The sequence below is a fragment of the Puma concolor genome, chromosome E1 (assembly GCF_028749965.1).
Source record: "Puma concolor isolate L17-30 chromosome E1, mPumCon1.1.hap2, whole genome shotgun sequence".
NCBI classification, from domain to species: domain Eukaryota; kingdom Metazoa; phylum Chordata; class Mammalia; order Carnivora; family Felidae; genus Puma; species Puma concolor.
In genome coordinates this window covers 5308747-5332535 of record NC_141680.1, presented here as the reverse complement: position 1 = coordinate 5332535, position 23789 = coordinate 5308747, and the positions used below count along the sequence as shown (strand labels likewise).

Here is a 23789-nt window from a genome sequence, read left to right as displayed (position 1 = left end):
CGGAAAATAAAGGACATTTCTTGGGTGCTAACTGCATGCCGGAAACTGACCCAATCCTTCCCAAGACCCTGTTCTCAGGTGCTACTCTTATCATCAACCCCATCTCACAGATGAGATAAGTGAGGCACGGGGACACCAAGCTAGGAGCAGCAAGCCAGGATTAAAATCCAGAAGGCCTGGTTCCTGAGGCCACACCCATTACACCCCTTGCCCCCCATTCAGCTCTCCAGAGACCCCCAGGGTCGCTGTGGTGGGCTCTGGGCTGCGAGGCAGGGAAAGCAGAAGTGCAGCTGGGGTTGGGAGACAGGAGGGGAGGACACACCCAGCAGGGGCCCAGAACACCAAGCAGGGAAGTGGCCAGGCACCAGGAGGACAGACAGACGGAGCCACCAGCCAGGAAAGCAGCCAGCGTTCTGAGCATCTCCTACGAGCCACGCACAAGTGCAGGGGGTGGGGATGGGGGTCTCCGGCTGCTGGCACGAGGTGATGCTGTCACAACAGGGTGGCCTTGGTACCTCCCAGGCCAGGCTCTTCTGCTGAGTGCTGAGAAGGATCTAACAAGGATCTAAGTCAACAGCCAGTATCACTTTCCCAGGAAGCACAGTGGCTGAGCTCCGCGGCTTTCTGCAGGGAGGGAAGCTGGGGGCTTGCCCGCCCTTTCTCCAAAGAAAGACCCTCCTTGCTTCCTTTAAGACTAGAGTGGACTCCATGGGGCCCCTGAGTGGCTCAGCCGGTTGAGCGTCCGACTTTGGCTCAGGTCATGATCTCGCAGTTTGTGAGTTCGAGCCCCGCATCGGGCTCTGTGCTGATGGCTCAGAGCCTGGAGCCTGCTTTGGATTCTGTGTCTCCCTCTCTCTGCCCCTCCCCTGCTCACGCTCTGTCTCTCTCTCTCTCTCAAAAGAAAATAAAGACATAAAAAAAAAAAAAAAAAAAAAGACTAGAGAGGACTCCCTGGTGAGCCTTGGGACTGGTCCCCTCCTTGTCCCTGCTAAACCGGTGGCTACCCATCCAGGTCCCGCTTCCTGCTCCACCCCGGATCCCTGAGCCCGTGCCCTTAGCACCCACAGGATATGGCCGGTTCTTTCCCATCCCATCGGAGGCTTCTGTCTATGCAGACTGCTGTGCATGGCTCTGGGGGCTATGGGAGCTGAGCCAGGCCCTGGCCCTGTGCTGTGCTCCCTCAGATCGCCAGTGGGGGGGTTGCTGTACCCGAGGGACTGTGCTGTAGGTGCGGGAAGCAGGGGCGCTCCCAATCAGGTCTCCTACCAAGGAGAAAGCTGAGCAAGGGCCACCCCCCACTGCCCAGCAGGGCTCTCCAGCATGAGCGTCAAAAGTGACAGCCAACAGTCTCTCTGGTAATCATGTTGGTCTCACCTTCTATCCATAAAGAAGCGTGGGTACAAATAATGGCCATTTTCCTGCAGGGCCGCATGGGAAGGAGGCCTGGAAGGGGAGGGACATAGGATTCTAACTATGGTGACCGTCGTCTGACTCGCCGCCTGGCCCTTAGTCCCTCGCTTTCTCCGACCCCCTTCTCAGACACAACCTCTGGACCTGTGCCTCGGGAGTGGCCGTTAGCCCAGCATTTCAATCCCCAGAGCATGGACCACGTGCCCCCCGTCAGAGACACGGCCGTGTGAGCTGTCCTGTCCTGGAACGCTGGTCTCTGTAGGTTCTTGCCTAGACCTCAACTGTCCTCACTCACACGCTTCTCCAAACGGGTTCTTTGTTCACAGTGGCTTCAATTACTCTGTGTGTTGTGACTCCCCACACCTATACCCGTATGTCTAAGTGCCTATTGGACAATGTGTTAGCTCCCTGTTGCTGCTGTCAAAACAAACAAACAAAAAACCCAAATCCAAACTTATTATGTTACCATTCTGGAAGTCCCAAGTCCAAAATGGATCTCATAGGGCTAAAATCAAGGTGTTAGGTAGGGCTGCGTCCCCTCTAGGGGAAGATTTTGCTCCGTGCTGTAGCCAGCTTCTGGAGGCCCCCACGTCCCTTGGCTTCTGGCCCCTTCCTCTATCTTCAGATCCCCCACCCCCCTCAGTCTGACCTGTACTTCTGACACCATTCTCCTTCTTGGACCCTCTGGTTCCCCTCCTTCACTTGCAAGGACCCTTGTGATTACATTGGGCCCACCCGGAAAATCCAAGCTAGTCTCCCCATAGGGGGGGATCCTTGTGTTAGGTTGCTAGAGCGGCCATAACAAAGCATCACAGGCTGGGAGGCCGAGACCTCCCAACTTGGTTTATAGATGGCTGTCTTCTCCCTGTGTCTTCCCTTTGTGTGTGTCTGTGTCCTAATTCCTTTTTTTTTTTTTAATTTTTTTAATGTTTATTTATTTTCGAGACACAGAGGGAGACAGAGCATGAGTGGGGGAGGGGCAGAGAGAGAGGGAGACACAGAATCCGAAACAGGCTCCAGGCTCCGAGCTGTCAGCACAGAGCTCGACGGTGGGGCTTGAACCCATGAACCATGAGATCCTGAGCCCAGGTGCTCCCCCAATTTCTTCTTCTTATAAAGATACCAGTCAGGTGCCTGGGTGGCTCAGTCGGTTAAGCATCTTACTCTTGATTTCGGCTCAGTTTGTGAGTTCAAGTCCCACGTGGGGCTCTGTGCTAAGTGTGGAGCCTGCTTGGGATTCTCTCTCTCTCCCTCTTCCTCTGCCCCTCTCCCACTAATGCTCTCTCACGGTTCATGGATTCAAGCACGGTGTCAAGCTCTGTGCGGACAGCTCGGGGCCTGGAGCCTGCTTCGGATTCTGTCTCCCTCTCTCTCTGCCCCTCCCCTGCTCATGCTCTGTCCCTCTCTGTTTCAAAAGTAAACATGAAAAAAAAAAAAGTCCAGGGCAGAGCCTCATAAAACTCAGGGAAGGAACCCCAAGCGAATAATTCTGAGCACATCCGCGGAACACTCCGCTGATGCCCATTCACTGGGAGAGGGAAGAAAGGCTCCGTGAAAGGAGCCGGCAGTGATTGATGGGCCTGGGGAGAGGGTGTGTTCACTTTCGGGGCTGGCGCAGGGCGACCCGACTAATGAGCGGCGCCCAGCGTGGGTGTGAGAGAGCCACAGTCAAGGCCAGGACAACCCTGTTCAGGATCATCCCAACAACAGGATGGGGGAGGGAGGCTGGGGGTGGGGGGGAGGGAGGCGGGAAGGCTGGGGGTGGGGGGGACGGGCGTGGCCGCCGCAGAAGGAGCCTGCCTGATGGCGTGGACGCGGGCCTGGGCAGGGCCTGGGATGGCTCACCAGGCCCTTTCACACGTGGTCCCTGAAAGACGACATTGTTCCCTTCATCCTTTCGACAGGGCGCTATTGAGCACCTTGGGAACGCTGCACTGGGAGTCGAGGGTGGGGGGTGGACCAAACAGAGCTTCCCCCCCACCCCCACTCCCTCCCAGAGGCACATAGGCCGTGAACAAGGCCATCGTCAAACGGACAAGCCGGTGTCAGAGAGTGATGCGGGCCACGGAGGCAGGGAGGGGAGCTTTGTGTTGAGGCCTGACGAGAAGGAGGCCACCGAGGCAAGGTTGGGGGCAGAACATTCCAGAAGAGGACGTGGGAAAGGGGGGCCGAGGAAGGAAGCCGTGTGGGTGTTGGAGAAACCATCTCTCCTCCTCCTCCCCTCCCGGCTCTCCTCCCCACCCCCACCCGGGTGTGATTCCCACAACAACCCCCTCCGGAAGGGGACCTTGTGGGGAGGGGGTGCCATGCTGTTGGCCTGCAGCCTTGTTGGGCGGTGCCTGTCCTGATGGTCCTTCTGCTGCTCTGGCCGCTCCCTGGCCACACACGCCCGTCCGGGACCCTCCTCCTCCTCCTCGTACCCACTCAGCCCTCCATCCCTCTGTGCTGGTCACCCTCCCTCTGCCGTCACCCCCAGCCTCCCTGCTGCCTGCACCCCCCACCTCCAGCGTCAGTCAATGTCACCCGAGTCGGCCGCTGCTGTGGACACCTGTGCTGAGCTCCAGACAGCACGTCCCAACCCGGACAGCCCTCAACACACACTGACCGGTGTTGGAAGAAGTCACTGTGTGTCCCCACACCGCTTCGTCCAGATCCACTTGTGTGTCAGCGGAGGGCAACCTCACCCACCAATCCCGAATCTGGGCTGGCCTTCCTCTCCCACACGCCCCACACGCAGTCTGTCTCCCAAGTACCCAGAGGCCCTTCCCTTCCCCTTCTCCCAAGTCCCAGTGCCCCTGGGTTAAGTCACCGGTGTCCCCATCAGCCTCCCTGCCTTCAGGCTCGTCCTGCTCCAATCCACTCCCCACATTCCAACCAGCTGTCTTTCTAGAAGGTGCTTCTGATCACGTCACCACTCCTGCTCCTGAACCTGCTCTCATCCTATAACAAGATGGGACTCACACTCCCTCACTTAGCTGAGTCCTTCCTGCGGAGTCACGCTCCCCCCCCCAGCCTACCTACTTCCCGGCCACTCACCCTGTACCCCAGACCCACAGCTTAGTATCTCCCACGACGTCACGCCGCTGCATCTTTCCATGTGCTCCTTCCTTGGCCTACACCATTCTGATCCCCTTTTCCATCTGGCTGACTCCTAGCTCAAACGCTGCCTCTTCCAGGAGGTCCTCCTTAAAGTATCCTGGGGTCACAGGCCTTGCCGATTCTCCGTGCTTTATGTGTAAGTGAGTCCTCTCTGTAGTGAGAACTCTGTGCTTGTTAAGTGCAAGGGTAGTGACAGTCCTTACAAGGGCTCTGCGTAGGAGTAATGCAGGTAAATATTACTGCTCCCATTTTATAGGTGAAGAAGCTGAAATTCAGACGTGCCCCAGGTTACAAGACATCATGCACAGAGGGACAAGGGACCCACGGAGAAGTGTGTTTCAGCCCCCACTCCCATCCTATCCCCGTTCCTTCTCCAGCAAGTAAAAGCAGCCGTTGGCTTGGTGAGGACAATGCTCTTAGGGCCTGGGAAGAGATATTCCACAATTCTTCGTGGGTTCAAGAGAGCAGGTCCCAAAGAACCCAGTGCAAGGCCACGGAGGCCAAGTGTCCTGAGCCGTGGGCCTCCTGCCCAGGACCTGGCATAGATGCCCAGGGAAGCTGAGGACCAACCCCTGGCTGTGTGGGGAGCAGCCTGCTCTGTAGACAGCACCACAGATGGGTCTGAGCAGAGACGCTGGTCTCCTTCTGTTCCCCGCCCTTCCCTCCTTCTGTGTTGTGCGTGTAAACATTTGTTCAGAGGGCGGGCCTCGTGTTAAGCGTTCTGACCACTCACTCATTAATTTTTATTAATTAACCCAACTCACTCATTAATTTTTATTAATTACTTAATAATTTATTGTTTTTTATTAATTAATATACTACTGAGCTCTTCTAAATCCTTAAAGAAGCATTCTTTGGCCACTACAGCTGAAATTCTGAAATCTCAGTGGGATTTTCAATATCCCACTGTAGAGGAATGCTCTTTGTTTTGTTTTCAAATCGTCCGAGTTAGCGCATTAGCCCGCCTGCTGGATTTCCCCCAGCTCTCCAGAGACCCTCCCCTCCAGGCTGGCACCTCAGATCCCTGAAATCTAGGCCCTTCAGGGTCCTGGGCATTTTGCTTCTTCCCGTAGACTCTCCATTATCTGTCTCCCAGTTTGCATTCATCCTACAGGTAAAAAAAAAATTCGCGTGCCGATTTCCTCTGGCTGGGCTCAGAAGGGTCAAAGCACTTGCTCAACCCCCCCCCCCCCCCAGCCCACCTGCCTGCAGCCCCAGCTGCCGAGTGCTCAGGAGGACAACAAGCAGGTGTGTGGCACAAGGGAGGGGAAGATGAGGCCATTTGGGCAGGATCCCCCCTGCTGATTGAGCCCTGGGAAGGTATGTGAGCCGACTTGATCTTTCAAAGGCATTCAACACAACTGGCCACTCTGTTCTCTTTGAAACATCTTCTTCCTTTGGATTCAAGTTAGAACCAGCCCGTGGTTTCTTCCCACCTCTCTAGGCATTCTTTTCCTGTCTCCTTAGCTGGCTTGTTCTACTCCACCCAGCCGTTAAATGGGGGAGATCGTCGAGACCCGGCCCGCGTCTTCTCGAACTGTGCGAGATCTCAAGGAGACGAGCAATCTCCTCCCCACCACCAGTTTGCTGCGGACCCACAAGCCCATGTGCGTAGCCCAGAGCTCGAGCCCCCAGCCGGCGTATCATGGCTTCTCAGCCACCCCAGCCCCTCTTCCGGTGTAGCTCATCTCCGGAGGCACCTCTGGCATCCAGCTGTACAACACAGAAACCTGGTTGGTATTCAGCAGTGGCCCCCTCGCTTCCCCGCATCCCCACATTGAATCTGTCGTCACGTCCTGTTGATTTCACCTCCCGGTTATCTCTCATATCCACTTCTTCTCATTCCTACTGTCACCAACCCCACCTCTTCCCTGCTCGCTGCTTGCCAGGTGCCCATTCTTGGACCCCTCCATACTGCTCTCCCCACGGTAGCGGGAACCGTCTTTTAAAAATATGGATCCCTTCACCTTCTCGTCAGGACGCTCCAACGGGTCCCCGATGCTCTTCGGAGGAAGATGTTAACATGGCCCTTTATTTCCTCTTGCTCACTTAGCGCTGATTTTGCACCTAAAGATGCATCGACAGCTCAAGAGAGCTGAGCCCGATTCCCAGCAGAGCCCATAAGTGGATGGGCAGGCCTGAGGCTCTGACCCTGGGGCTCACCCAAGCAGAGTCCCTGGAGCTTGGTTCGGGACCTGGCTGGGAGAGCAAGGGGGTCACAGACAACCGAGCCCCGTACGGCTTAACCCTGGAGCCCTGCAAACAGGCTTTGCAGCTCATTGTTCCCAGGGCAGACGAGTCACGGCAAGAAAAATGCTAAACAGAAAAATGGATTCTGGCACCAAACCCAGCAGATACCCTGGTGGCGATGTCTGAGGATCCACAGCTCTGACATCTCTGGCTACGTGCCCAGCAGTTAACTCAGAGCTGAGTGCCGGCAGAAATAGACAACAAAACTAAACGGCTGTGGGCAGCAACCAAGTAGGAGTGCAGTACACCATTTTCCCTGCCTGATAAGGCTTCAAGGTATTGCCGTGGAGACGCTTTCCTCTGGGAGGGGGGCTGCAGGAGCACTGCCTGCTTAGAAATGGGGAGGCGGGGGATGAAAGATAGACAGGATCCAGGAGGAGCTGTAGCAACTCTGGTGAGACACTCAGCTTTCCCAAGAGCAGAGAGTCCTGGGAGCTATGAAAGGGACCATTCAATAAACACTGGGTGTTAGTTACAAGGAGGCGAGCTGCTCCCTGGCCAGGAAAGGTGTCCAGCCTGTGAATGAGGACCATGGAGAACTAGACAAACGACCTCCGCAAGTGTACCAGGTACTATTATAAAAGCAACTATCAAGTCACATAGGAACCTACTTCTCACCCATGAGGATGGCTATTATCAAAACAACAATGACAAAAATAAGCAAAACAGAAGACAACAAGTGTTGGAGAGAATGTGGAGACTGGAGCCCTTCTGCACCGCTGGCGAGAATGGAAAATGGTGCAGCCATGGCGGAGAACGGTATGGTGGGTCCTTAAAAAAACTCGACATAGAGCCATCGAATTAATCCAGCAATTTCACTTTTAGGTAGGCACGCACCCCAAAGAACTGAAATCAGGGATTCATTGTACGGGTATCTGTGCACTCGTGTTCACGGCAGGATTATTCACAAGTGGAAGCATCTCAGGCATCCAGTGACAGGTGGATGGATCCACAAAATGACCTATTACTCAGTCTTTAAAAGGAAGGAAGTTCTGACACACGCTCTGATGGGGATGAAACCTGAGGACCTCATGCTGAGCCAAATAAGCCAGTTACAAGCAGACAAATACTGCGTGATTCCACTGCTAACAGAGGAATCAAATTTTTAGAGTCAGAAAGTAGAGGGGTGGGGGCCGGGGTGGGGTGGGGGGGCTGGTGGAAAAGAGGGATGGGAAGTCCGTGTTCCCTGGGGACACAGTTTCATTTGGAGAGATGAAAACGTTCTGGAGACGCACAGCAGCGCGAACGTACCTAAAGCCGCTGAGCCGCACAGTTAAAAAACAGTTGAAATGCTAAATTGGGGTTGTGCATATTTTGCTATAATTAAACGTTTGAGAATAAACTTTAAAGATTAAATGGGAATGAGAAAGAAACAAACTTGATTCTCCAGGGTGTTGGGGAGAGAGCCGGCCTGGGGACTGGGGGCAGAAAGAGAGGGAGGGGGGATATTTGCATTTAGAGGTCTGGATGGGAATGATGAGGGCTTAGATCAGGCCGGTGGGGAAGAAGACAGGAAGACCAGGGCAGAGAGCTGGAATGTTTGCTGAGCCTGTGGGTAACAGCTAGATGGATTCTGGAAGGCCAGGATGTTCACTCCGGGGAAGTCTCTCAAGCCTCCTTAACAGAGGAAGAATGAAGAGCTGTGAAAATTGTCAGAAACTCCTCAGGTAAGCACGAACGTATTTCTGAAAATGCTGACCCTGAGAAAAAGCAAGAGCCTGTAAAGACTGATTGGAGATCGATTGATCAGTGTCAATGCTTTTCCAAATTCTAGCCCCATACCCCCAGGGGCACATGAAACACATTTAGCTGGCACACAGGTTCACTTCAAAAGGCATAGCCATTTTAATTCTCATCCGGTCCTTTATAGGATTTCCAAGGACAAAACCTCTCAGTGACACGGTGCAAATATCGCCTCTGAAATATGTGAACTTCAGGCCTTTATTTACAAAGAAAGTATAGGCCTTGGGTTCAGCACCTTCAGCTTGCAACAGCAGCTAGTTCAGGAGTTGATGAGTCTGGCCCACCACCTGGTTTTATAAATAAAGTTTTATCGGAACACAACCACACCATTCATTCATATATTGTCCATGGCTCTTCTGCTACTATGGCAGAACTGAGTGGCTCTAACAGAGACCTTACGGCCCACAAAGTCTAAAATGTTTAATAATCTGGCCCATTACAGAAAAAGTTTGAGGACCTCTGGTCTAGTTTAATTACAGTGTTTTGTTTTCAGTGTGTATATTCTAAAATACTTGCTGTCTATTCCAAGTAAGTTTTCCACTGATGGTGACAATAATTCATTGAAGTTAAAAAAATCATTAACAAGATTTTAAGAAAATCATTAACAAGATACAGTAAAATTAACAAATCCATGTAATGACACATTAACACATTAATATGATTTTCTATAACAAATGACAGAAGCAGACCGCAGCTGTGGCCAAATCCTGGGCGTAGCACGTGGATGCCAAGGGCTTGAGAAATGCCGGGTTAGGCCAGTGGGCAGTGTGGACAGATGTGCGAATGGGGCAGATAAAGAGACTGGGGACCGGAAGAGCATTTCATGAGAATAAGGGGTCCCCATCAAGGTCGCATCTGTGGCCGTAAGGATGGAGAGAGGGCTCAGGGTGTCCTAACTGGACCCACTGGGTATCAGGAGAGTCAGGAGAACAGGGGAAGCCAAGCTCGATCAAGGGGAGAAATGCTGGAGCAGGACAGTCAGGGTGGGTCCCTTCCAACCTGGGGTTTTCCCTACAGAAGCATCATTGTGGCGGAAGGAAGGCAAAGATGTCCTGACAACCACAATGGTAACACTTGTCAACGTCACCATGTGCAGGTTCTAAGCACACTTTACAACTGTGAACTCACGTAATCTTTCCAGTAACCCTGTGGGACAAGGGATCATTTTACAATGAGGAGATTGAGGCACAGAGAGGGCACGTGACTTGCCCGAGGTCACACAGCTCGTGAGTGGCACAGGCTGGCGTGGCTATGCCCGCCCAACATCTGAGCCCTGACACTCAGGTGGTGACTGCGCCTCGGTCATTCAGATTGTCATGCCCCGGCAACTGACTCTGTGTCAGCTGAGCCTGCCAGGCTGGCCTGTCCCTGGTCCCTCGGTTCTCAGCCTGCCCTTGAGCATCCAGGTCATGCGAGCACTGTCATCCTGGTGACATCACAGGGAGAGGACAGATCGTGATGACTTTCCACGGGAGCGACAAGGTGTCAGTTGCCAAGAGGAGGCAGATCTGTCCTCGGAGAGGACAAACCTCTCTGAGCCACAGAGGCAGCGACAGACCCCGCAGCCCGAGAAGTCTCAGAAGAGAGGGGGCCGAGGGGGCATCAGGGACCAAACCTGGAAGCCGCAGGCCAGGAGCGGGGCCCATGGATGTGCCCCACACACTGTGTTCGTGCTTCGGAAGGCACACAGATGTCCATTTGTCTCCTTGCGTTGTCTCCTAACTCTTTACACTGTGTGTATCAGTCTCAGAGGCGCCTGGGGGGCTCTGTCGGTTAAGTGTCCGATTTTGGCTCGGGTCATGATCTCACGGTTCGTGGGATCGAGCCCCGCATCAGACTTCACGCTGACAGTGCGGAGCCTGCTGGGGATTCTCTCTCCATGTCTCTCTGCCTCTCTCTCAAAATAAACTTAAAAAGAAAAAAAAGATGGGGTCAAATGACAGTAGAGTAGACCCCTCATCCAACATAACTGGTATCCTTATAAAAAGGGGAAACTTGGACACAGAGACAGGCACACAAAGACAATGACGCTCGCATAGGACGGTGATGCACCTGTAAGCCAAGGAAAGCCCAACGCTGCCAGGAAACCCCCAGAAGCAAGGAGAGGGGCAGGGAACAGATTCTCCCTCACAGCCCTTAGAGGGAACCCACCCTGCTGATGCCCAGAGCTCAGACTTCCCTCCTCTAGAAGTTTCTGTGGTTGAAGCCCCCACGTTGGCGTTCTGGGCCACCCAGGGACCTCACACAGCTATTTCCTACAGTGGCCACTACACCTGATGAGGGAACAGGGCCAGGAAGCTCTGTTAAAAGCGAGCACCGCAGACAGGGCTATGTCAATCAAGTCAAGTGAACGTTCCTGCTGGTGACCCGCTCCTGCTCTGGGCTGTGCCTGGCACTCTCAGTGTCCCCAGGGCCAGCCACGCCCTCCTTCCCCCTCCTATTCCCACCTCCTCTTTGAGCGGCCCCACTCAGAGGGCTCCCTTGTCACCTGGCTTTCCACCAGCCGTCCCAGTCTGTCCCAGCTGTGTAAACATCTAGAGGGCCTGGCACATGGGCGGAGCAGAGACGGGGAGGTGGGCGGTGCCCAGGGCTCTCACGACCTGGGTGGTCCCCCAGGCCCCCCGCCCCCCGTTTAGCCCCGCGGAAGAACAGCCACGTGTTGGCCGCAGGACAGGGTGCACAGCGCGGCCCCTTTCCCTAAGACGGAAGAGGGGTGTTTACGGTTCTGGAGGATAAATGCTAAGTGACGTGTGCTGGTTAGCTCTGGACACGAAATTGCGAGTGGTTTTGATTCGATTTTGTTCCTTTTGCTGGGGAATGTGTCAGAGTCTGTTCAGCTGGAAGTGTGTGTGTGTGTGTGTGTGTGTGTGTGTGTGTGTGTGTGTGCGAAAACAGTAGAAATAAACATGGTGAGAAGACCTGGGGTGCTGAGCTGGGGCTGAGTGGCAGAGTGGTCACCCGCTTCTCTCTGACCTGTCACCCGAAGTCAGACAGGATTACGGTGACCAAGCACCTGATGGCCCGGACTCAAGAGACTCTCGGGCACATAAAAGTCTTCATGGTAAAATCGTTCGCAGGCTCACAGGACTCCTCTGCAAAGGCACCCAGGAGCCTGCGGACAGCCAGACCTGCACACATGCACCCGGGGTTCCACGGCACAGACTCTTGGCCTGCCCCCCACAGGGCATTGCCGTCCGCCCACCGTTCTTCCCGAGACACTCTCCTGGTCAGAGCTGGAGGCAGCAGATGGGAGGGCTGTCAGCCTCTCCAGCACTGGAGGTGCTCCTATGTGGATACCTAACTGCCTCTGAGCATACATCCAGAAAAGGAGGGGCACCTGGGTGGCTCAGTCGGTTGAGCGGCCAGCTTCGGCTCAGGACATGATCTCACGGTCCATGAGTTCGAGCCCCACGTCGGGCTCTGTGCTGACAGCTCAGAGCCTGGAGCCTGTTTCAGACTCTGTGTCTCCCTCTCTCTGACCCTCCCCCATTCATGCTCTGTCTCTCTCTGTCTCAAAAATAAATAAACGTTAAAAAAAAATTAAAAAAAAAAAAAAAGAAAAGGAGACAGACACCGGGGGGGAGTAGCCTCAGCTACCTCTCACTTGGAGATGCTCCAGATCAGCTACTTGGCCTGAGTCAAGTCTCCTGGAGCTTTGGATCCTAAAATCTGTAACACGTTAATTCTCCTCCCCCCGCCCATCCTTTTTTCTGGAAGTTTCTCACTCCTCCTGGCCTATTTCACACTAGGGAACAAAGTCAGAGCTGTCTATTCATTCTCATCGACCAGAGAAGGCAGGAGAAACAGTGGAAATTATTTCTTCCACTATGCCTGGGGGAAACCGAGTCTCAGAGACGTCTGGTGTGTAGGCCAAGGTCCCACAGTGAACCAGGGACAGAGGGGAGGCCGCACACCCTGTGAGCAGCCACAGTGACACGGCTACATCACCTCTCGGGGGTGTGAGCGAGCAGTGTCCGCGGGACATAAGGCAAACCTCGAGTCAGTCAGTCTGGAAAAGGCGCAGAGAACCAGACAGATATTTCTCGACTTCTGTCGCCTTTTGGTTCACGCCCGATGGACCACAGCCAGAGGCCGGAGGTCCCCCTGCCCCGCCCACTCTGCCCCGTCCATCTGTCCTCCCAGGTCCCCAGGTCTTCAGAATGGAGACCATCCACGAGGCACATCCACCTTCTCTGGGTCCCTATTTGGTCCCTAGGACTGACGGATTCTTACCGCACCATTTCAAACTCTATGTATGTCAACAGAGTCTCTTCTGCATCTTTTACTTAAAACCTCCCTCTGCACCAGGAAGAGGAGGGCGGACGGGTGAGGGGAACGAAACCCCACCACCACCACAGGGCTCAGAAACCTGCCAGGACTTGCCAAGAACTCGAGAGGCATGGGACGAGGCACGGGACAGCCCCCCTCTCGGACACCGAAAATCCCTCCCGGGGCACCTGACCCCTCCCCGGCCACGTAACCCAGCGCTGACCAGTCCCATTAGCACTGATGTCAGTGTGTTTTGGCCCGGACCACTCCTGAGTCACGAAGCAGTTAAGGAATAGCCTGCCCCACTGGCTGCCGTGCTCATAAAGCTGGATCCGCGTGTACTTCCTTGTGGCTCCAGACAGCCTGACGTCTCCCTCGTTCGCTCACACCCAGCGGCCAGCCGGTGCGGGCGGCAGGAGGCAGAACCGCCACCCTCCCATGCAAATCAGCCCCAGGGGTGCAGCCGGGTTTCTCCCGCTGCTGCAGGGCAATGCTCCTGGGGAGGCGCTGGGGAAGATGCAACCTGGGGCGCTGTGTACTCTTCCTTGTGCTGGCCCTGCTGCTCGACGCCGTGGGCCTGGTCCTTCTGCTGCTGGGCGTCTTCGCCTCCCTCGATTACTGGGACTTCTTGGTCTACACGGGGGCCCTGACCCTGGTGTTCAGCCTGCTCTTCTGGATCACCTGGTATTCCCTCAACATCGAGGTACCTCTTGAGAAGCTGGACTTGTAGTTTGGCCGTGGGCACAGGAGGAGGGACGCAGGCTCCACAGGCAGCTGGCCGTGAACCTGGGGCTGCTGCGTGGCCGGAGGGGTAGGGGCGTGTTTCCACTCCCACCCAGAACGCCCCACGGGGGAGCAGGTGAGTGCACATGAGGCCCGCCTGGCGGGGTGGCTGGAGAGGCTGAGAAGGAACTGGAAGCCTGCACCCCGGCTGGGGGCTCTGCCCACCTGGGTGGGCACCTGTGGTGGCCACAGGCTGTCCTCTCCCCCTCCGGGGCCCGTCATCCTTATGGAGACTACAAAGAGGGTCTCCACGGCCCCCTCCATTTCTGAGACGCCAAGAGTGGTCCCGCCATGCAGAACAGGAAGTTATTCCGTCAGCTCAGAACTTTGGTTGTCTGTTGGAAGACCAGCCGGCTGCAGGGGGGGAGGGGGTCTAGCACTGGGAGAGAATGGAAAGCTCTCCAGTGGCCGTGTGTGTCCTAGCACTGATGGAGTGGTGGCGGGGAACCACCCAGAATGGCCCTTCTCCCTCCCTTCCTGCCTGTACCTGCAGGTGGGACACACACCACAGTGGGGAGGACCTGCCTCCACATCCTCCCTCGGGGCACCTGCCTCCTCTCTCAGCAGCGCCCCCCCCCACACACACACACACACTCCCATGAGGCCACCCCCATCCTTCACTCCCACCCCCACCCGGCCACGGCTGGCCTGGGAGCCTCAGTGGTCAGGAGACCATGGCGGACCATTTCGTCCACCGAGCTGCACTTTCCAGCTGGGCCAGCTGCTTGGTTGACCGCATGTGACCAAGGAGGCAGATCATCGTTAAAGATGTTTCACAGGGACGTGAAGCACCAAGGATAGAGCCGGTCTGGCCCCCGTGACCCTGAATTACGGGCAGCTCTCCCCCAGGGGACTGGAAGGGGAGCCCTGGTTGGGATAACAATCATCATCCCCCCGCCCCCGGTGGCCAGGAAACTGGCACAGCCGGGCACTCCCTTCCAGCGCTGGGTGTAAGGATAAAGGTCATTGCTGGGTTGGAAGGAGGAAATGATAATCCTGCCTCTTCTGGGGGATTCCATCTGACCTTTGGAACCAAGAGACCAGAGCAGCTGTTTGAAGAGGTTTCGGGGAGGGTAGCCTAAACCTGGTCCTGGCAGATGAAAGGAAGGAAAAGAGATGGGAAGTCCGAGTGCCTGGGTCCTGCTCTGAGTGCCACCGCTCAATCACTGGGTGACAGTGGACAGGCTGCATTGGGTAGTAGCCTCATCTGTAAAATGAGGACATGACCTGCCCTTGTGGTTGCAATGGCCAAAAAGAGGTAAGGCAGAAGAAGGCTTTTTGCACGCAATGTGGTTTTTACAAATGTCCTATGCCCTTACTAGACGCATAGGAGAGGGTAAGCAAACTGATCCAGGCTCCCAACTGAGAGTTGGGGGTACTGAGAGGACTTGGGGTACCTCAAACTGGCAGTGAAGGGGTTAGTTTACACATTGCATCATGGAACTTCGAAGCAAGAAGGAACCCCTAATGTGTTTGCTCATTCCCAAAGACACGCCGGGCCCCGTGCAAGGCACTGGGGATGCCCTGAAGGATAAGATACACAAGGTCTCTACCCTCGAGGAGTTTCCCATCAAGGGAGACGTAGATAGTAACCAAATAGTCCCACTAATGGAGGTACGATAACAGAGTCAGGTGAAGACTGGGAAGAGAAGGAATATCACTTCACGGGAATGGTCAACAGAGACGCTGACCCAGAAAGTGGAGTCTCTCAGGAAGAGGTAATGGCTTGAGCAAAGGTCCTGGGATACCAGGAAATAAAAAGACAGCAGGGAGACTGAAGGGCAGAGGGGGCAGGTGCAGGAGGAGGTTAGGGTCCTGCCTGCAGTAGGCAGAGGCCGGGCCAGGCAAAGCCTTGAAGGCCATCCTAAGGACTTTGATCATTATCTTAAGAAGAATAAGAAGTTATTAAGGAGATGTGAGCAGGAGTGGGAGCTTGACATAATTGGATCTATGTTTCCAAAAGACTACCCTGGCCATGGCATGGATGATGATGTTGGTGATGGTGATGGTGAGGATGATGGTCACCAGTTCAAGCTCATCTGGGGAGCGAATTCACTTACCCAAACCACAAGGGGTCCCTAGTGTGAGGCTCTTTGCCCTTTACATCCTTTCCGCATTGAATAGAAAGAAGTCCAGCAGACCAATGATGAAGAGCATGGGCCAAGACCCAGGCCGTGTGGTTTGAATCCAGTTCCATTCCTTACCAGCTCTGTTTGTGACCTGGCGCGAGCCACATCACACCCCCATGCCCTACTTTCCAAATCTGTAAAATGTAGATGATGTTAAGGACAGCAGCCCCAGCTTCAGAGAGGATGGTAAGATTAGCCCTGCCTCATGCCGATGTCGCACAGGTTAAGTGGGCTAATGTGTGGACGGCGCTCCAGGAGTGATGATTAAAGGCAGCAATGGACATTCCATCACGACACTGGTGGCCGGTGCATGGCAGAGGGGTAAGACCTTCCTCCGAGATAGACATACTTGAGGTGTTACGATCAATTCTTTTTTTTTTTTTTTTAATTCTTTTAGTGTTTATTTTTGAGAAAGAGAAAGAGAGCATAAGCAGGGGAAGGGCAGAGAGAGAGGGAAACAGAGAATCCAATGCAGGCTCCAGGTTCTGAGCTGTCAGCACAGAGCCCTACGTGGGGCTCGAACTCATGAACTGTGAGCTCATGACCTGAGCCAAAGTCGGACACTTACCCAACTGAGCCACCCGAGCACCCGTGTTATGATCAATTCTTTCAACATTTAACATTTATTTATTTTTGGGACAGAGAGAGACAGAGCATGAACGGGGGAGGGGCAGAGAGAGAGGGAGACACAGAATCGGAAACAGGCTCCAGGCTCTGAGCCATCAGCCCAGAGCCCGACGCGGGGCTCGAACCCACGGACCGCAAGATCGTGACCTGGCTGAAGTCGGACGCTTAACCGACTGCGCCACCCAGGCGCCCCTTCTTAAGACAGTGTATGGCATTAAAGTTTTTTCAGTAGTTACGTGAGAAAGCTGTCCCAGAACACGAGACTTTCGTCCAGGCTCAAAGGGACTTAAATGCTTGAGATCCACTGTACTTTCCGCTAAACAGTCATGCAAATGTCTTCTTTTCAGTTCCCAAACTGCCATGTTCTGTGGGACCCTCAAAGCCAGTGTCCCTTGGTCCCTCCATCCCCTGCAACGCCTAGGGCTGGCCCAGAGTGACCAATCAGTGTGGGCTAGGGCTGCTCAGGGAGGCTGCTCACTTATGGAGCTGCCCCCCGCCCCATGACCTTGGGCACATCGCATTACTTCCCTTTAGAGTAGGAGATTTGGGACCCATGGCAGGTTTGAACGGGGGTCCGAGTAGCCCCCTCAGGGGCTGGAGTGGGTGGACAACAAGCAGGCAGGACTCGTGCAGCCCTACCTGCCACACACATACCTCTAGAATAGTGGGGTTTCCACAGTTTTGTCTACTGAACTTTCACGGAAGGCTTCCTGTGAACACGGGTTCTGATGCTAAAACGTACTTCTTTTTTAAAAATTTTTTAATGTATATTTACTTTTGAGAGAGAGAGAGAGAGAGAGAGAGAGAGACATTAGTAGGAGAGGGACAGAGAGAGAGGGTGACAGAGAATCCAGGCAGGCTCCAGGCTCTGAGCTGTCAGCACAAAGCCCAATGCAGAGCTCGAACCCAAGAACCATGAGATCATGACCTGAGCTGAAGCAGGATGCCCAATCAAGGGAGCCACCCGGATGCCCCAACTAAAACGTATTTCAGAAAATGACTCATCCCAATCCCCTTACATTCTATGACCTTTGGCCCGGGCACAATCTCCAACCATATTCATGATTGATGGGCAGTTCTCCAATTCTCAGAATGGAGTAAAAGAGCACGGACCCCTTTAATTCAGAACCCGAATGTGCCATTCCAAGCTTGTCCTTGGACACTCCCCCCACCCGCCGCCTCCCGAGATAAGCGGGTCCCACCCCTGGCGTGAGGTCTGGTATGGAACTCAGGGCAGGACAGGACAGGCTTGGTTGTCCCTCGAGCCCTGAGCCTGTGGCTTCCGTGGTTCTCCAGAGACCAGAGGGCAACCTGGGCCACTAAACCTCAAAGGTCAACCCTCCCCTCCACCCCCACAGGAGTTTCAGAACGAGTGTCTTGTTTTTATAGCCCAACTGTGTGTCAAGGGAGACAACCTGCCATTTGATTTTATCACTCAGTCGCCATATTCTCCTGAGATTTGCCTACTCCGCATTTCACTTGCTGGGCATTTCTTGTAGATAGAGATAAGCCCCCAGGCAAAGTCAGGTGAGGATTCTTGCCCTTTTCCAGGAGGGTGCATGACTACACCACCCCCAAACACACACACACACACACACACACACACACACACACACACACCCTCAAACCTGCTACACACACCCCAGAAACACACACTGGCAACAATCAAAGCCCAAGAGCATGCAAGGCTCACAGCTCCGAGCCCAGGAAAGTGAAACCTGTCCTTCACCATCAACTTTTCCTAACTTTCCACCCACAGAGAGGCGGGTGGACTGGCCAAGTCAGCTGGGAGTACAGCCAGGTGGAAGGTGGGCAAGCCGGCCCGGCACACCGGTGCCATTTGCACACGCAGGGCTGGGGCTGCGTGGAGGGCCAAACATCTCTCTGATCCCTGGAGGAATGTTTAATCTAGAGGGAGAGATAAAGTAAGTACACAGGGCGTCACAAAAGCACACGGAAAATGCACGCCGCGAGATAAGCTCGGTCGGGTGCGTGGGCCCTGCGCACCCAGGTGAGGAGATCCTTTGGTTGTGGTGGGGCAGGGGTTTGTGTGTGACTTTGGACATCTGGCCTGGGTCCCGAGGAGCAGGAGAGAATGTGACAGGCAGAGAAGGCTCTTGGGGAGAGCCACAGGGAAGGACTGCAGAAAGGAAAAAAGAAAATGAAAGAATATTCCGGAAAGAGCGAGCAAGCACATGTGAGTGGGTCAGGGGTGTTTGTTGGAGGATGTCAGGGGCAAGATGAGGATTCCAACACCTGGAAAGCAAGGAGGAGGCTTCGCTGACTTCAGGGACTGGAGAGGGATGTGGCCGGGCTCTGTTCAGTGATAGCAGGTGCAGGCAGGTGGGAGAGAGGCGCGGGGGCAGGGAGACCGCTCAGGAAGCTCGGCGGGCAGGTAGTAAGACGCGGGCAGGAGGTTAGGGCCACGGAAAGCGAAGGAGACACAGACAGCATGAGTGGGACCAGACAGACCCAGCGGACGGCCTGTCCTAGTGTCCTGCAGCCCAATGGCGACATCAAAGCGCTCGGAGAGCCCTGCCATGCCTGTGAGGACGGAGGTCAGGGGAGGGCACAGATTTGCTTCCAAGGATGCGTTTTCCTTCGCATGGGCGGAGTCTGAGATGCAAATGGTACACGGGATGTTCCACGGCCCAGCTGGCGTGGAACGTGCAGATTTTAGAGTCAGAAGGAAGATCGGGGCAGGAGGACGGAGTGAAGGGTTGGAGACGCGAGTGTGGATGAGATTGTACAGGGTGAGGAGGTAGACAGAGAGGGGAAGAAAACGGTGTGGGGGAGCGGGGAATCGAAGGAAGGGAGGAGGAGGGGGAACCCTAAGTTTCTCTGCACGAGATCCCATTCATAAGTTACCGTGTCTGACATAATGGAACTCACGAGGGGTGGTGCCAGGCTGTGAAACCAAGTGTACCCACCCGTAAGGTCCACAACCTCTGCACCAGGCCCGGGATGGCCACATCCGGCCCGGGGGGCCAAATGTGGCCCTTCTCCCATTTTGTACGTCGCGTTTCACTGCGACGCAGCCACTCACTCACGCGTGCGCTAAGGTGCTTTATGTGGTAACGCCAGAGCTCCGTGATCGCAGCAAAGGCCGTATGGCCGCATGATGCCTCCGATATCTTCTATCTGGCCTCTTACTGCATAGTCTGCTGGCCTCTGGCCTGGCCGTCGTTACTTCCCACGGGAGCCAAAGCCAGAACCTTGAGCTGGGCTTGCTTTTGGGGAGTTGGGGGAGGGCAGGCAGGTTGGGAAGCCCACGGAGAGGTCCCCGGCGGTAATAAGGGAGCGACACCCTGCAGGTGACAAAGAGGATGAAGGAGGGCATGGTGTCAAGATGGGGGACTGACCGTCGAAGGCCTCAGAGCCATCAACAAGGCTGTAGTGGCCTGAGGAAAGTGGACTGCACTGGGCCGTGAGCCTTTGTCCTTAGATGGTGGGGACAAAATGGGACCAGCGCTGTGCACAGAGTGGCCGCTGGGATGCACAAAGGGACCAGCACAGATCCATCCCAATCCTCAGTCGTATCTGGAGATGATGAAATGACAGGAATCAGGCTCTGCTGGCCACGCTGATCTTGCAGGATTTTTTTTTTTTTTTTCAGAGGAGGGGGTTGAGAACATTGAACAGGAGGGTCAGGAGAGAGGAGGAGCCAGGAGAGAGGGGGAGACGACACTGGAGTCACAGCCGAAGATAGACAGATGTCTGGCCACGTCCAAGGTGGGCGTGGGGTGGAATCCAGAGCCCGGGGAACGATTCTGTTAGCTTTGGGTGTAGGGAAGGGGTTGGGGAGAGGGAGCTCAGACTCGATGAGTGCCTCGGTGTTTACTGACCAATTTCTTATTTCCAGGACCTCAGCCGATGCTCACAGTTCAGTTAGGGGCTCAAACACCCATTTTACGGGTTGGGGAGACGGAGCCCCACAGTGGTTCACAACTAGCCCGCGGAAGGGGTGCTATGGCGGGGCAGCCCTAGAATCCAAACCTGAGTCCTGCTGACTCTCAGAACCACACACAGGTTTGAAATGACATAGTCAAGTCTCTGGCTGACAGCTCCCTTCATTTATTCAACACAGGTGCTGTCTGACAGAGTAGCGTCAGAGCCCCGGGAAGATGTCTTCTCTTGGCCGCATGCCTTCTACTAAGTATCTGGGAGGAACCAGAGGCTTGCAAAGCACCCACCAGGATGCCCGCGAGTGGCATGGATGCCAGGCTTCCGGAAGGTTCCAGTCTCCGCCAAAAGTCCGGGACCCCTGCACCACGGCTGGACCCCCAGCCGTTCAGGGATGGCCCCAGAAGCCTTCAAGTTCTCAAACTGGGGCTCTGATGGGAGCGACCTTGCTGTGGGGTTCAGAGGCCAACTCCCGTCAAGGTCCCGTTAAAGACTAACAGCCAGAAGTGAGCACAGGAGTCCAAACGGGGCCTCCCGCAAGCACACATCAGGCCGTGTGGCTGCTGCTTCCCCTCCCCGGCTGTCTGGACGGGCCGTGTGAGCCCCTGAAGGGCTCCGCCTCACCCATCTCAGGACGGTGCAGGGTGGCCCAAGGGGCATATTCTAACACTCTGGCTGCAAAAGCAAAGCGTAGCTGATGCTGTGCGATGTGTGAGGGACGCCGCCCTCCTCCGTGCCTCACACGGTTTGCTATGAAGGCAGCCCCGTCCATTTGCACAGCCAGGCTGCCCGGAGGGCTCACGTTGAGCTTTCAGTCAACGGAAGGCCTCCTCCAGGCGATACCCTGACAAAGCTAGCGAGGCCTGTGCTGTCCTGGTGTTCTCCGTTTCTCGATCCTAGCTAAGAGCAGGACTCTGTTTTTATCTTAACTCAGTTGCGTCCAGTCAAACGCAGCCCGGCTCGGAGGCTCATCCGATGTGCGCTTGTCCCCAGGGCTCGGCCTGCCTATGTAATTTATGTTTCTCCTGGTCTAATTTTATACTTTTTATTTATATTTCACCCCGAAAAGTGTAAGTGTTCCCTAGAAGCTGCCTCAGATGTTCTGTGCTATGAGGCAGGAGCCTAGCTATAGAAGTAGGTTTGACCTGTGACCTTCTGCTTTAACAGGATGCGCCGTATTTCGGGGCGTGCGTGCTCCCGCAAGAATCCTCCTCAACCGCCACAGCTTTACAGCATCCTCCGCTCGGAAGTTTAACCTGCTTCTGTGCAAGTCCTGGAATTCGACGTTGGGCACAGCACTGTGGATGGAGACAGTGCCTGGGTTGTCCTGACACCATGGAATCTTCTGGAAGTTCTGTGCTTGAATACCAACCCAGCCTCTCAGAACGAGGCTGGGCTCGGAAGCCGTCATGAAAGGAACATTCCAGATAAGCCATTAAGGAAAAAGATTCCCCTCCTACTCCAGAAGATTCCTTGACCATCCGCACATGTAATCCTACCAATTCTCCCAAGTGGACGTTTCTTTGTGTTTCCAACCTGACTCCCCACGAGCGAGGAAGCACGTCCTCTTACCGGAGGTTCTAACGTCAGTACGGAAAGAAAAGTCACCCGTGATCCACATCACCCTGAACAGCTCCTTAGGGAGACGCTGTGTTCACTTCCTTTCCTTGGTTTTTTATCCTAGGAACGGAACGGGTTTCCCTTCCTTCCCTTGGAGCCAAATGCAGCAGCTGACTTTCATCTGTGTTGTTCGAGACAGGCAAATCTTGCAAGAGGGGGAGCACACGTCCTCAGAATCTGAGGGGCCGAAGGAACTGAGATGAGCAGAACAGCGGCGGGTTCCGGCCTCCCACATCATGCCCACTCCAGGGACCTGTACGCCGTACTGGGACCTTCCCCCACCGCCCTCGTTTTTGTGCACCTGCTACTGGGCAATTTAAATGCGTGCATGACGGTTCTCCATTTAAGTGCGCCTGTTGGTTCAACTCCTGGACCGTCTCCCAAATTAGAGGGCGTGTTTCTGCGGGACGGGAGGTGTCCGACCGCCGCTCTTGGAGTAAATCTGTGATAATAGCTGTCGTGGGTGCAGCTGGCTACTTGCTGGCCCTGGAATTAGCCCCCCAGAAGAAAAGGGAGGTCCACGCGGGAGGGCGTCAACCGTCTGGGAACCCTAACGAAGAGCCAGAATGGAGAGGGGCACAGACAACGCACGTGGAAACTGGGGGCAATCCCTCTGGGGCAAGTCTTGGTCCGCCACTGACTGTGTGCCAGGATGATCCTCGGCGACCCATTAGGGTGCAGAATGAGAGAACACAAGAACAGAGCCCAATCTCAGAGAGCACGAGACCGGCACTTAAAATGTTGGCGGATCTCCGGGGGCTCTTGGTAAATGCAGATTCTGATTCAGGAGGTCTGGAGAGAGGCCAAAGGCTCTGCATTTCTAACAAGCTCCCGGGTGACGCCATGGCTGCTGGTCCATGTGACACACAGAAGCACAAAGATCGGGGTGCCCGGCGGGGGGGGGGGGGGGACGCTTAGTCGGTTAAGCGTCTGACTTTTGGTTTCGGCTCAGGTCATGATCCCACGGTTTGTGAGTTCAAGTCCCGCATCAGGCTCTGTGCAGACCTCACGGAGTCTGCTTGGGATTCTCTCTCTCTCGCCTCTCTCTGCCCCTCCCCCGCTCGTGCATGCGCACGCTCTCTCTCTTGCTCTCACCCTAAATAAATAAATAAATAAATAGATAAATAAATAAATAAATAAATAAACTTTAAAAAGAGAAAAAGAAGAGCAAAGATCCTGAGCAGCCCCGTTATTTTGGAGATGGGCAGAGACTGAAGCCGGCGGGTGAAATGACTTTCCCAAGGTCAGGCAGCTGCAAAGCAGCAGATGCAGAACCGAAGCCTGGAGCCCAGGAGCCCAGGTGCCCAGGTACCCAGGCTGCCCCTTTCCCCTCCGTAAACTGCTGACTGGCTTCTCCAGGGCCCTGCTGAGCCTCGGGCACAACAAGCAATCAGGGCCGCCCCAGAGGAGGTGAGGCACCCTCGTGCTCAGGAGCCACTGTGCCTCGGGCCTCGACGTGGCTGTGCTGCGTGCCCAGGAACACTCTCCTGACCGACCAGGAGTCCACACTGCTCCGTGTCACTGCACATGCCAGAGCCGTGAGCGCATGAGTGCCTGTCACACGAGGCGAGGCAAGGCGGGCCAGAGAGGGGGGAGGGAAACAGGAGGGGCCGAGTTTCTACAGGCGGGAACGCATGGAGCTGGGTTCATCCTCCCAGAAAGTTCTCCCAAAGGGCTCTCCAGAACCATCCCTGCAGTCCCTCCTCCTTGGATGGCAGCTGGGCTTTTCCAGTGACCCAGATTCTCAGTGGAGTCTGCCACTGACAGGCTGAGTGACCTTCTAGGTGATCCTTGCCTATTAGAAGCTAAAAATAATGGCATCACACGCTCAAGGATCAAAGGTGACTGGGCAGCATTCTTGGCCTTCTGGGAATCCCACAACCTCTTGAAGGGGCAAACACCATGGAGAGCATCTCTGCTCCTTGGTAGGAATCAACTGTAGAGCTGGAAATTTCA

General features: G+C 54.9%; 2 protein-coding genes across 4 annotated transcripts in view; one reads left to right on the top strand and one right to left on the bottom strand.

The window, feature by feature from the left end:
- The window catches only part of ADPRM (ADP-ribose/CDP-alcohol diphosphatase, manganese dependent), a 293493-nt gene that overhangs the window by 185012 nt on the left and 84692 nt on the right, over window positions 1-23789 (bottom strand). The window lies entirely within an intron of this gene.
- TMEM238L (transmembrane protein 238 like) lies at window positions 13073-23314 on the top strand. 2 transcript variants are annotated; one of them, XM_086686032.1, is made up of 2 exons: window positions 13073-13630; window positions 20398-23314. In XM_086686032.1, the coding sequence occupies exon 1, from the start codon at window positions 13262-13264 to the stop codon at window positions 13499-13501; it is 240 nt and encodes a 79-aa protein (XP_086542158.1). In that variant the 5' UTR covers window positions 13073-13261; the 3' UTR covers window positions 13502-13630; window positions 20398-23314. The 2 variants fall into 2 exon arrangements, 1 of the variants encoding a protein (XP_086542158.1); XR_015243848.1 differs by lacking the exon at window positions 13073-13630 and adding an exon at window positions 18095-18507.